At 42.3% G+C, this 13,699-nt stretch overlaps 1 protein-coding gene across 1 annotated transcript in view; it reads right to left on the bottom strand.

The window, feature by feature from the left end:
• LOC132450764 (junction plakoglobin-like) overlaps positions 1-13,699 on the bottom strand; it is a 72,661-nt gene that overhangs the window by 34,946 nt on the left and 24,016 nt on the right. Inside the window, 2 exon segments of the mRNA XM_060042865.1 lie at positions 4,681-4,908; positions 6,518-6,573. Coding sequence (XP_059898848.1) covers positions 4,681-4,908; positions 6,518-6,530 — 241 coding nt within the window. The 5' untranslated portion in view covers positions 6,531-6,573.

Genomic DNA, 13,699 nt, shown 5'->3' with positions numbered 1-13,699 from the left:
TGCCGTCCTTCGGAGGAGACGTAAAACCGAGGTCCTGACTCACTGTGGTCATAAAAGATCCCAGGACACTTATCGCAAAGAGTAGGGGTTTCCCCAGTGTCCTGGCCCAACCAGGCTCATTCAATCAGGCCTCCTAATAATCCTCCTGTACAATTGGCTGACTTATCAATTCCCTCACTCTCCACCTCAAGCTGGTGTGTGGTGAGCGTTCTGGCGCAGATTGGCTGCCGTGCATCACCCAAGTGGGTGCTACACACTGGTGGTGGTGAGTTAGGTCCCCCCCTTCTGTAAGCGTCTTTGGGTCATTGAAAAGCGCTATATAAATATAATGAATTATTATTAATTATTATTATTATATGCGGTAACTGTGGTTCTATTTAATGATATACGCAATACATTATAAACATTGTTTCTTATCAGTATTGTATGCTATCCTAATATGCATGTGTCCCCGCGGTAATAGACATTGCCATTGATTGTATTATGCGTTACGTGTTTAGTTTGCGTGTGTTTAAACAGAGCACACACGCGCGCCCGCATTCATTCATTCTTTTTAACACTCACTCGCGGTAAAACAATGTTTTTCACGATCAAATACTCATCAATCCTAAAAGTTATGGGCATGTAGGCCTACACGATGTCTGTGTCAAGAAAATATGTGTTTGCTGTACGGTGTTTGCAGATGCATTGATTTAAAAGTACAACTTATTACCGCTGCATCAGCTGTTCTTTCCCAAATAATTTACCAAGAATGTGCGGCTAGGTAGATGAGAGAAGCAAAGTGTATGCGCGAGGTGCACAAGCAATCCGTATGCATCGCATGCGCATGTATGCATGCGCCCTTAAAATAGCATCTGAACAACGCGCCACTGACTTTAAACAGTAGTCAGTAGCGCAATGGTATTCAGAAACGGCAAAATACCGTTTGCGCCAGAACACGCCTCCTCCTTCCGCCGAACCGCCCCTTGGGGCGCATGATCAATCCCTAATTTACCGGCGAGTGGCGGTGGTGGGAAAAGAACGCTCTGCGCCAGTTGTAAACTAGCAACGACACATGCGCCAGTGACTAAGTCACTTGCGCCGGATGCAAGATAGGGCCCGTAGTCTCCTCCCTGGGTGTCTTAATTATATCTTCAAGCAGTCTGTGATATTTAGTGCGACTAACTTGTCTATGGTCACTATGGTGTTTTACAATGTCCACTTGGACTCATGGGACAGTGGCATTTTAGTTGCATTTCTGATCAGATTAGATGAGATGTTATTGTCCTTCCGAGAAGATATCCATTGCCACCGGTGTACTTATCATATCAAGAGCATTGATATCATCAAGAAGAGAAAAACACATGAAACATCAGTTTGTGATGTCCCTTGAGGTCAAGCATACCCTCACCTTCCTTCGTTAACCAGAATGCATTGCAATTTTTAGCTTGAGTTAAATAACAAACCACAACAAAACCTGAAGCATTCATCCCTTGTCCACCGACAATTCTTTCTGTAAACAATGCAATGTTGTTTTGGCTTTTGCTCGCTAAAGGTAAATGGAGGGACCTCAAGGCAAAAAAAAATCTTTCATTCGGGTTGCCATAGTTATGTGTTTTCTGATTAAGTTCAACATAAAGAAAATCTTTAGAAAGCTCGGACGTTGGCTTTTCTTATCAGTGCTGTTCTGCACAAATCATTAGCTAATTAACGCAAAGGCGTTATCTTAAATGACCTAATTAAGTTCCTCTTGATTGATTTAACAACCTATGTTTTGATATCTAGCAATACAGTCATGCTTCACCAACTCCGAAATAGAATTCTCAGTCAAGTTTTTCTCAACTTAATGAGAGATGAACCAAAAGTTTGGTCAGCAATGGAGGAGCCGTTTACGCTTGGAACCATGCATTGGGCTTGTTTGAATGCGTATTTGTTTGCATAACCCTTTCTATAAAGCATCGATTGTAGTTTCAACACAATGTCATGTATTTTGTGTTATACAAAATGACCAGAAAGCTACAAGACATCAATGAGTGACATCTCATCTGCTGGCTTCTGGCTTGTTTTTTGGCCCGAGATGGTTCAAGGTTTTACACGGGAGAGGTCTCTGCTCTGAAATGTCTAAAGGGCAGGCTGATATCTATGAACTGTATAATGTAACTCATAGGTCATTCGGGAGCATGTAGTGGGGGAGGGCGTCTTGCAAAGGGATGCCTCCATGCTGTAAATATCAGGGAGCAAACCATGATCAGAGTTGGCTGATTCATAGTAAACATCCATAGTTAGGATAGAAAAATATATGCACTGCAACAAAACGATCGGTAGACAAAATCCACGCCTGCTCCCTCTTGGCTCTTAAGATTCATAGTGGTTGGCTTTGGGTCCCGTCACTCCTCCCTATTGTACCAAGACAACAGTTCCCTTTTGTTGTAGTTCAAACTGCAAAAAACATGTGCATGCCCCTCCTAATGGTTAAAAGCAGGAACTCTGTTGTGCCTCGTAACTATTCTCCAAAACAGTGTTTTTGCACTTAGACCATTAAAGATCCGACAGCAGCATGAAACATTCCCGCGGGGCCGTAAAGTTCTTCCTGTCCCGTAATGGCACATGCTTCCGAGCCAATGAGACGTGTGGCATTGATGTATCCTTTGCTTTGACTCTATATGTGGCAATTCTTAAGCAGAGGGGTGCAATTCTGCCACAAAGAAAGGGAGAAAGGGAGAAAGGGAGAGAGAGAGAGAGAGAGAGAGAGAGAGAGAGAGAGAGAGATGTATAGAGAGAGAGAAGGGGCCGGAAATCCCTTCTGCTTAATAGGTTCAAAGAGCTAATGTTCACCGCTCTCGTTCCTCATTGAATGGCAGCCTTTTAGTTATGCTCTATAAGGTCGAGAGAGATTAAATATAGGATGAATGACCTGGGGTTCCTGCTTAGCATTCTATCCAGTTAAAGCCAGACCTATTCATGACATAAGAAAGTCGACTGGTGAGAAATCGGTCTTGTAGAAAACAAGATTCTTTGCTCTACATTCCACATTCTACAGTGTACACAGTGTAAAAGTCACTAAATTATGTATGTTTCAGGCATGAAACACACCCATGTCTGACTCCAGACTAGGTTATATTTCATCAGTTTGTGGTAACACCTCAATGTTTTCCCTACTGTTGATGAGGTAGTTTAGCCGAGCCAACATACACAGGGGCCAACAATTAATCCGGTGTGGCGAGAGCGAGGAGAATCCCAGGGTTTAGCTGCACCATCGCTACGTTGCCTCCATGCTCGCTTCATGAATATGGCCTTCCTGGTTCTACCGGTGTGTAATGATGTGCTACTGTAACTTTGTACCATTCCTCCTGGAGTTTGCTATAAAAGGCAGCTATTTATACTGATCATTAGCATAGTCGGGTGTTGCATATGATGTTTTCTAAGGGTAAAAAAGTACAAAATAATAATAATAATAATAATAACGGCAGGAGATAAATGTGCAGACAGCAACCGGTATATTCTTACACTGGATGAATGCTCCTACTTAATACAATATAATACTAAATATAAATACCCACCTGCCTTTGAAGAGGATGATGACAGAACATTATATCTTTCTTTCACTTGGGGATCCTTTGAGAGGAAAATAAAATTGTGCTTTTATCAACCGGGGTTGTAGATAGTGTGAAACGTTCTTTCAGGTAATGTATTGTTCATATGTTTACTTTAAGTATGGTAGTGTGGTATATAAATATACATTGTATCGAAGTATAAATTGAGTGAATATGAGATCAGAGTGTGCGATTGAGTGAGTGCGACAGCAAGTGAATGAAACAGTGAGCAAGTGAGAGGATAAGACACTGATTGAGTCACTGATTCAGTGAGTGAGTGAGTGAGTGAGTGAGGGAATGAGTGACTGATTGGAGAAGACAGTGATTGAGTGATTGAGACAGTGACCGAGTGAGTTGTCTACTAAAATCCCGGAAGATAAAGAGCTGAAGAGAGGGAAGAGAGTGAGAGAGCGAGAGTTGAAGGGAGAGTGAGGGACACAGAGCAAGGGAGAGAGAGAGTTATGGAGGAGAGGTGGTGACAGAGAGACAGAAATAAGAGTGGTGAAGTTCAAGCCAGGGCTTTAGAGTCTGAAGATGGATAGAGGCGACAGGGACAGAGCGGTAGAGAGAGGGAGATGGACGGATACATCTAAACAGGAACATAATGAAAATCTGACAGCTAAACAAGGATAAAAAAGACCAGACACTCACCGACTAATAGTGACAGGACACAGCAGGGACCTTACGATACAATCTTACTGAATTATTTAAGTGGCAATAAGAAATGTATTGTGATTCTTTAAACATAAAAGCAATACTATATCACGTTTTTTATGTATGATTTTGTCTGGTTTAACGCCATTTGGGTCAGCCATTGTTTTTCTAATGAATGTGGCCAAACAGCACATAACATAATTGATGCAGTCGACTATCGGCGATAGCGCCCTCTGGAGGACGGCGCCGTTAGTTTGCTTCCACTAAGAAAACATTGACGTTTGGGGTTTACATAAAATGTTTTCGGGGTCAACCTGACGGTACGGGTATTGACGCAGCAAATCGATTCTCACACAAATCCACTTTTTCTTCCCCCCATCCCCTACCAACAAAACTTCCACAGTGATGAACGAACACCAACAAAACAAACACGTGATCTCGGAGGTCTCCTCACCGGTGGGGCTGTCTGCGTCACCCTCGGCGGCGTCCCCGTTCCCGCCTCTCCCAGCGCTAACCCCGGCGGCGGCGGTGCTAGCACTACCCGCGTACTTCTTGTTCAGGCTGTACTCTGTGCTGCTCTCGTCGTCCCGCAGTGTCGTGGCCCCTGATTGGATGCCGGAGTCATGGGCGTAGTATGTCTGCTGCCACTCAGCCACCTTCACCACGCTGTCTGCCTCGTTCACTGACACACACACACACACACACACACACACACACACACACACACACACACACACACACACACACACACACACACACACACACACACACACACACACACACACACACACACACAGACATACACACCATAACTATCGGCGCCTTGAAAACTGTAATTTAACTGTCATTTAATTTCTCTGTTACCTCCTCACAAAGATGCTTTAATCCAAAGAGACCTCCAGTGAATACAGGTACCGTACAGGTCATTCAAGTGTCTTCAACGTATTATTCCCCTCATACCTCAAACCTTATTCGGTATATAACATCCTTCTCCAAGGCATTACTTGTACTAGCCTACTGCTGTTGTCGCTCATGTTCATAGTTGATCATTTTCTACTCTATAATATCAGAAATGTATTAGTCAACACCGCTATTACGGTTCATACTGCATATGCAATATACAGTATATTAATTATTTATATATTACAATATGCATAGCCTATGTATATACTCATACTCTTACTGCTTTTCTGCACTTCTGGTTGGATGGTCAAATGCATTTCATTGTCTCAGTACACTGCAATGACAATTAAGTTTAATCTAATCGTACCCATCGAATCCAAAGGACAATTCCGGTTTGGGTGATTAAATGTAGGCTACGTCACTGTCCCTCCTTGTTTAATTTAAAACTGAGTTACTAATCCAATTAGGTAAAATTGCTTGGTTTGACCTATTCTGCCTCCTCTATTGGAATCAATGCCTGTGGCGTAAGCAAAGAGTTTATGAAAGTTTGTGGACAGAAAAAACAGTGAATCCTAGTACAATGATAAGAACACAATCTCATCTCTTATCATGAAGAATATTGAGCTATTGTTTACTTTAGCTTTAGTTAACTTTAGTTAGGCAAATCCTTGCTACATGCTCTTATGCAGATTAGGCACAACAAAGTACTTCCTACTAATTATAGTAGTGTTTAATTTAGCCCAGACCGGTATCGTCCTTTAAGGAGCCTCTTGTTCACGGACTTCCTGCAGGTTAGGTTCCAGAAATGGGAAATTGAACCCACTACATTTCAACAGAGCCAAACAATGTAATCACTACTATCCTACCACGCCCCGTGGCGACAGTGGAGGCTCTGTTGTCGGTCAGCTTGTTTTGTCAACAACAATAGTGTTTAATGTTAAGGCATTCAGCGACTGACCCAGCCCCCCCAATCCGCCCCCCATGTTCAGTGGCATCTCTTTCAGATAAATGTATGAATCATTGTCTCATATTATGTGCCATGAAATAAAAATCAATCATCTTCATCTGGTGGGTTTTTATGTGGATGCAGGAATTATTTATGCCACGCCCGTTATTGCATAAAATCGTTTTTGTTGTCATCCGCACAAGGAACGTGCCTTCCTGGGATTCTTACTGTCACATTGATTTGTCTTGTCTCGGCAAGCATCTGCAGTAAGCAGAAGAGTTTCTGGTGGATAATTGTTTAAATGTACCACTGAGTACAACAGCACTTCACTTTAAGTATCCATATTGCTAATTGGGATCACATCCCCCAGTGCTGTTATTGTTGCTATTGCTGGTATAACTATAATGTTGTGGGGATGCAGTCAGCAGTTAGGCCTACTTACTTTGCATGGACATAATCTCTGCCCAACGTTGACCACTGTGTTCAATGATTTATGACCTGGATAAAGGGAAAGAGGGAGAGAATAAGACAGGGAAAGAGGGAGACGGTGAGGGAGAAAGGAAGAGTGGGAGAGAAAGGGAGAAAGAGAGAGTTTGAAACGGAGAGAGGGTGGTATGCCAGTTAACAGTAATAATTAACATAATTAACAGTTATACACATAGTTTAATAATAGATATGGTGGTTGATACAATTTATCTTCATCATTCACCATAATAACAGAAATATGTGTATTCATTTTAATTGGATCAATAGTTGGTAAATTGTGAGGGTTAAAAGTTAAAGATCTGTTCCATTTTTAAAAGCAAAAGACTGAAAAGCGTTTTTGAAAATGTGTCAACTAATCCCAGAGGGCTCAACATCTTTCATCGCAAGACCCCCCTCCCACCACATTACGCAACCCGAGAAGATAATTATGTGTGTGTGTGTGTGTGTGTGTGTGTGTGTGTGTGTGTGTGTGTGTGTGTGTGTGTGTGTGTGTGTGTGTGTGTGTGTGTGTGTGTATGTGTGTGTGTGTGTGTGTGTGTGTGTGTGTGTGTGTGTGTGACAGATGTGCAAGATCAGTTTGAAACCGACATATCACGAGGCACCAAAAATACCCTCAGGCGACAGCTATTAAATCATTATTATAATAATGAAATCGTTATGATAAATTGTTAAGACGAGTGAGTTTGATGTTCTGCCTGTGTTTGTGTGCATGTGTGTATGTGTGTGTGTGTGTGTGTGTGGGGGTGTGTGTGTGTGTGTGTGTGTGTGTGGGGGTGTGGGGGTGTGTGTGTGTGTGTGTGTGTACGTGCATGTGTTTATGTGAATATGCATGAATGTGTTTTTCGTTAACGAGTGACATTCAAGCCCAAGTCAGCATTGTTACTGATCCCCCAACCCCACCACGAATCCTCCGGGATCAACAATGTTTCATTCATGAGCCGATCTTAAACCTGATGCCTTGCGTCTCAAGTGTCACTGAACGAGTAAATAAACACCCGACGATGACACCAAACACAGCCACACGACACTGCGACGCGCAAAATAAAACGCTGTAGGTTTCCAAAAGACTCAATAACGTTGTCAGGAAACGTAAATGGAGATGTTCCAACGTCCGCAGAGACCCCCTGTGTGTGGGGGGGGGGGGATCCCGGGCTAGGTTGTACCAGGCGGGAAGGTGCACCGGATCGTTTAAGGGCCACAGCCTTGCCCTGGTTGTTAAGGCTAATGTCCTCCATTCATTTTCACAGAGGGGGAAGCGGTACGCTAGGAAGCTACGCGGCAGAAGGGAGTTTTGGATGGCCCTTTGGGTGCGCTGGGACTCAAGAGTGGTAGACAGTGAAGAATAAAAAAGATTTAGCCCGATACCATATAACAATATTTAGTTAATATTATCTCTCCTTCTACTACTATTTCCACTAGATTAAACACTATTTACTCCATTATCGTATTTAATATTTATTTTATATTACCTCTCCTTCTACTACTAATATTACTGTTACTACTACTACTACTACAAGAAGAAATACTTTTAACTTAACAAATCATATTTTCCCATATTTATTTGATATCGCCAGCTCTTATTACTTCTGCAGCAACAAGTAAACGTAGTAAGAACTAATATGCTCATAGGATAAGACCGAGGACAATAATACTGACAAGACTATTTGGAATATCTTTGATGTACGTCATCTGTGAGACAGTAAAACATAACCAGGCTGCCACACCACATCTGTTAAGCAGACGTTTATCTCCAAAAATGTAACCATGAATGTGTTTGCATTCATTGTTTTATTAAGGCAAACGAAAAGACCATAAAAAACTAAACTAAATCCTTCAGTGCCAAGGCCTTAGTAGTTTCTTAGCAATTAACCCTAATCTGTTATTCAAACCAGGAGAGAGGATTTAACAAAGGGAAAGGGATGCTTTAATATGCAAGATAAAACACTGGATAATGAGAACACATGTTGCCTGTCTGACATATCACAAGAGATTGCTTCATGAAAAACATGAATAAACAAGCTCTCCCCCCAAACCCACCCAACATCTTTAAAAGGTGTGGAGATGGCTAGTAAGCTACAGAGCGGCTTTTGCCAATTTCATAAATTGAGGGAAGATATTGTGGTCTTAAAGCTCTATTGACAGCGGGACATCCACGTTGCCTACTGATGAGGTGATGATGCGCCCATGGGGCTAGATGTTTGCTGAAACCCTTAATATCAGGTCTTCGATATCTCATCCAATCAACAAACAAGTTTAGCATTAGCAAGGGTGACTAGACGTTCCCTGTTTCCAGGGATGGCTCCCATTTTGGAGAGAAATCACTGTTTTTAGGGACCTGTCCCCGTTTGGACATGGTCACAGAGTACAAAAAAATGGATTAAAAAAAATTATGAATAGATTCTGAGATGGCAAAGGTTTGACCATGCTTGAGATGAATATTTGATTTCCCGTTTAGTCCTGTATCATCATAATATCAGATGTATTATAATAATAATAATAATAATAATAATAATAATAATAATAATACATTTTATTTGAGGGCGCCTTTCATAGCACTCAAGGTCACCTTACAGGGCAGTGTTTAAAAAATAAAATCAACATTATTAACAATTGTTAACAATTAACAATTATGATGCAACCTCACTACTATTGGGTCTATCTGTCCACTTTATACCATAAGCAGGCCCTACCGATCATAAACAATAACCTATACAAAATAGAAAGATTACCTATTCGATTAGCTTGTACTTTTTATGTCTGTTTGGCCAAAGCTATAAACACATCATATTAATCCATGAGGCCAAATCTTCAGCACTAGACCACCATAGCACCATTGTGAACCAAAAGCATGTCCTATTCTTTTATTTTCCAAAATCTGTTCACCTTAGCATTAGCGTGAGCAAACGATGCAGATAAATACGAGCGCTCTGTGGAAGTGGGGTCTCTCATTTCCCGCCTGCTTCTAAGGTTCAAGTCGAATGCAAATAGTTTAAATTGCAAACAAAAAAACAACAATAGAATCCATTTCTTCATTTACTGTCCCCTACAAGCCAATTACACTAATTAGAAAAAGTAGCGATTTGATAGTTTACATTACTAATTCGATTTAATTTAGTACACTACAGGCAAGTGGTGAGTAGGAATAAAGCCCAGAGGACTATTGGGGCAAGGTATTATAGTTTTTATGAATATGTTTGATGTTGTGTCTATTCGAAAGTGCCATTAGTTTACCTCAGGCCATAGGAAGACTAGGGCATAGCCAAACCCAAGGCCAATTCAAAAGATAACATAATTACACGCTGAAAATGTCATATTCGTCTTGGCACGATTATTACCACATCTCCCCTTTAACTGTTCATTCCTCGCTTTAATTTCTTGTGTCTGATGGCGGCCACAGTATTCTTGTGTATCCCACATCTCTCGACTTATCTCTCAAAGTCCAGCCTTGCACGGTTCGCCCACCGTGAAACATTTGGTAAATCACCACTCTAGTCATCTCCCCCTCCCTTCCCTCCCCCTCCCTTCCAACCAGCTCAAAGGTTTGTCTCGTCCCACGCCAAAGCTCCCCCCCACCCCAGACGCCCACCGCCACCCCTTGCCTAATTAAACGTGTGCACCAAGCAGAGAATATACACACACGCAGCGCTAAATGTCACTGCGTCTCTTTCTGCTAAATTGGAGGGGCCCCCTCTTATAGAACTTAAAAGGGGCATGAATGAGAGAAAGAGGGAGGGAAAGAGAGAGAGAGAGAGAGAGAGAGAGAGAGAGAGAGAGAGAGAGGAGCTAATGAGGCGAGCGTCGAGTCCCTGGTAGAACGAGGTGGGAGGCCAGAGGTTTTTGGGTGGGGAAGGAGAGAGAGTGAAAGAGAGAGTGAGAGAGAGAGAGAGTGAGAGTGAGAGAGAGAAAAAAGATAGGACAAAGAAAACAAAGTTGGAAGAAAATATTGTAAAATGAGTGAATAAAAGGTTATAAAAGGGGGGCGCCGGGGAGGGAGGAGCGAACAATGAGAGGAGACAAATGTCAGGTGGATGAGAGATCAACTTTATAAAAGTTTCTAAAGAGGAAAATAAAGAGCAGAGAGAGGGAGGGGGAGGGAGAGGAAGTAATGAGATGAGAGATGGAGGGGAGAGTGCTGAAAGCCAAGCAAATGGAAGCTGGGGGTGGGAAATGAAGAGAAACACGCACGCACACGCGCACACCCACACACAGCTGTGGGTGCACTTAGCATGTTACTGCATCTTTAGTGCACATAATTGTGAAGTGTAGGCCGTGTGCATTGTGTGTCATGACAGCTCTATAACGCCACACTGTTTTATAACAAAAAGGACAAGAACTATTATGCAGTAGATGGAATAAAATACATGGGTGATTTTTGGTGTGTGAACATCATGGTAATTGCCTGTTTTAAGTATCGCCCCTGTCGCTTCATGCATCCAATTTGTTCTGTGATGTTTGGAAGAACAAAGAAGCACAGGAGAAAAAGCGAAAAAATGACAAAAGTCATTTAGCAGGCAATCGCTCTGGGTTTCCCACTGCAGTGTTTTCAGACCCATTATGTGGGGCCGTGGGGGTGAGGTCAACACAGCTCACCTCAGAGCTCTTTACGGGCTCAGTGTCTGCACAGACACTCACACTGTTCTGTTCCCTCGCTGCGGTTTGTGTGGATGTCACGTGGGGCTCTACATTCTATCGCCGCTCGAAAAACACTTGGTCTGATCGTCGGGGATGCTGAAAACGTTTTGCCCCTCGGTGTGTGTACGTGTTTGTGTGTCTGTGTTTGTGTGATGCTTGAATGGAAATTGTGTTCTGTTTACCTGAAGAAGAATCATAGCAGAGACAAAAGGAAGATCCATGGACGGTTGGAGAGATGAAAAAATTGATGGGCCGACTTAAAGATGGTTGAAGAGAGCGAGAGAGAGAGGGAGAGACATGGCATGGGTTTCTTTATGTTGTCATTTTTTTTGATCATTGAATCATCTAATCGTAGAGAGCAACCAACACACAAAAGCCCTGAGCGTGGATTCAGATTGACTTGAAAAAGAGAACCACGAAAGGGTTTGTCAGTGACACGCTCTGAAATACTTCCAGTGTTACTCATGATCCTTTGTGTTGAATAAAAGAAATGGCGTGGGAAAAAAAACTTTTAAAAAAGGAAGAAGTGAGAAATTTGTCACTGCTGCTGATGCAATCACTTGAATAAGCAGTTTTTTTTTCTTTTCTGGGCTCACCATCCATGGTACCAACTCCAGATGTGTAAGAGCAGAAATGGGACACTTTTTCACTTAATGGTGTGTAATCCTACCTTTATATTCATTTTCCATAGAATCTAAGTTCAAATGCTTATGTGAAACCTTGCATAAGAGCAATCAAAAAACAGGACATTGGCATGATAGCTTTTCAGTGACTATATGACAATCAGCCAGCAGGACTTCCATAATGGCAGCATTTGAAAATTACTGTGTGTGATTATGATGATGTGTGTGTGTGTGTGTGTGTGTGTGTGTGTGTGTGTGTGTGTGTGTGTGTGTGTGTGTGTGTGTGTGTGTGTGTGTGTGTGTGTGTGTGTGTGTGTGTGTGTGTGTGTGTGTGTGTGTGACATCTCTCTTTCTCTACCCCTCTTGAAAGCCCACCCCATGATTTATTCTTCCGGCTTCTACCTCTCTGGTCGCCTTCTCTGTCATTCAGCACACAACCACACAAGCAACACGGAAAGATTACATATTTTTCAGTGCACAAATCAAACCTACACCTTCATGATGGCAGTATATGTAGCTTTGACTGGGATGTTTTAAAATGTGTTGTTGTTGTGTGCTGCAGGTACACAGCCAAGTTGAAAATAATGAGCTGATCTGACTGGGGCTGATTAGCCAGTAACCTGATAGGCGTTTGCTAAGCTCAGCCAATAGGTTCAACAAACATTCATTTTTCAGCGTTTTAATCATGTTCTACCATGTTATATTGATCATTTTTGTATATATTTATATATATATATATGTATATATGGACACCAAAACCATACATTCTTACTATTTTCATAAAGTATATTAAAGTGGAATTTCCACCATGTATTCTATACAAGCTTATCGTACAAAGTTTTTTTGTTTCTTAAAAACAAGTTATAACAATTTAATATAATATAAACTTCTGAGAAGGGCCATTACCGGGGAGAACTGTCAACTTAACCATCCATTATCCTTTACTTTGTGTTTTTGTCATTGTCTGTTTGTCTGGCTCTCTATCCCACTCCCTCTCTCTGTCTGCCTCCCTCTCTGCGATGGACTCTATCGGAGACCCGGGGGAGATTGCTGCCTTAGTAATTGGAACATTTAGAACGAAGTTGTACGGCAGCGGTCCAATATCATTCACACAAGCACACACACAAACACACACAGGCGTACACACACAGGACGCGCACACAGGCCCAAACACACACACACACACAGCGAACTGACAGTGTCCAGACTGCTGGATCTTCAGTTCATTAGGGAAGCTGCTGTCTGAATGTAAACAGCCTGGAGCTGGCAGAGACCAAGGTTTTAGGTTTTCGATGTGTGTGCGCGTGTGTGATTGTGCACACTGTTTGGGCAAATCTGAGGGTTTGTGTGAGATGTGTATGCGTGTGTCATGTCGAAATATTGCCAAGATTCAGCTCTCTTCTTTGCCCGAGAGACAAAACCAATTTATTCATTAGATGTCAATCTATGTATTCGCTGTATGTATACCTGTCTATCTATCCATCTATCTCACTGTCTATCTAACTACCTGTCTCTCCGTCCGTCTAACTTTATATCTGCCCTGTCTAAAATTCGATATTTTTCTTTCCATCTCCCTTTTTATCAATCCATTGCTTAATATCTTTCCCTGTCCCTTTCCCTCTCCCTTTCGTTCGTTCTTGCTGTCTTCCTGAAATGGAGGAGAATATTTTCCCTGAGACGCTAGTCTACATGAACACTAGCCCCAGCCGTCCCTTGTGCTCCGGGGGTAAAATCCAGGCAGACGTCTCACAACTCTGCTGCTGCTGGAGCAATGTGTTGCTAAGTGAAGGCATGCTTGAAAGCGAGACAGACACCTTCCTGCCATAGGCCTTCGGAGGCCAGTACTTAGCTCCATACTTCCTTCACCGCAAGAAAAACGAAAG

Source organism: Gadus macrocephalus, chromosome 2, assembly GCF_031168955.1.
Source record: "Gadus macrocephalus chromosome 2, ASM3116895v1".
NCBI classification, from domain to species: Eukaryota; Metazoa; Chordata; class Actinopteri; order Gadiformes; family Gadidae; genus Gadus; species Gadus macrocephalus.
This window is presented reverse-complemented; position numbering and strand designations above follow the sequence as displayed.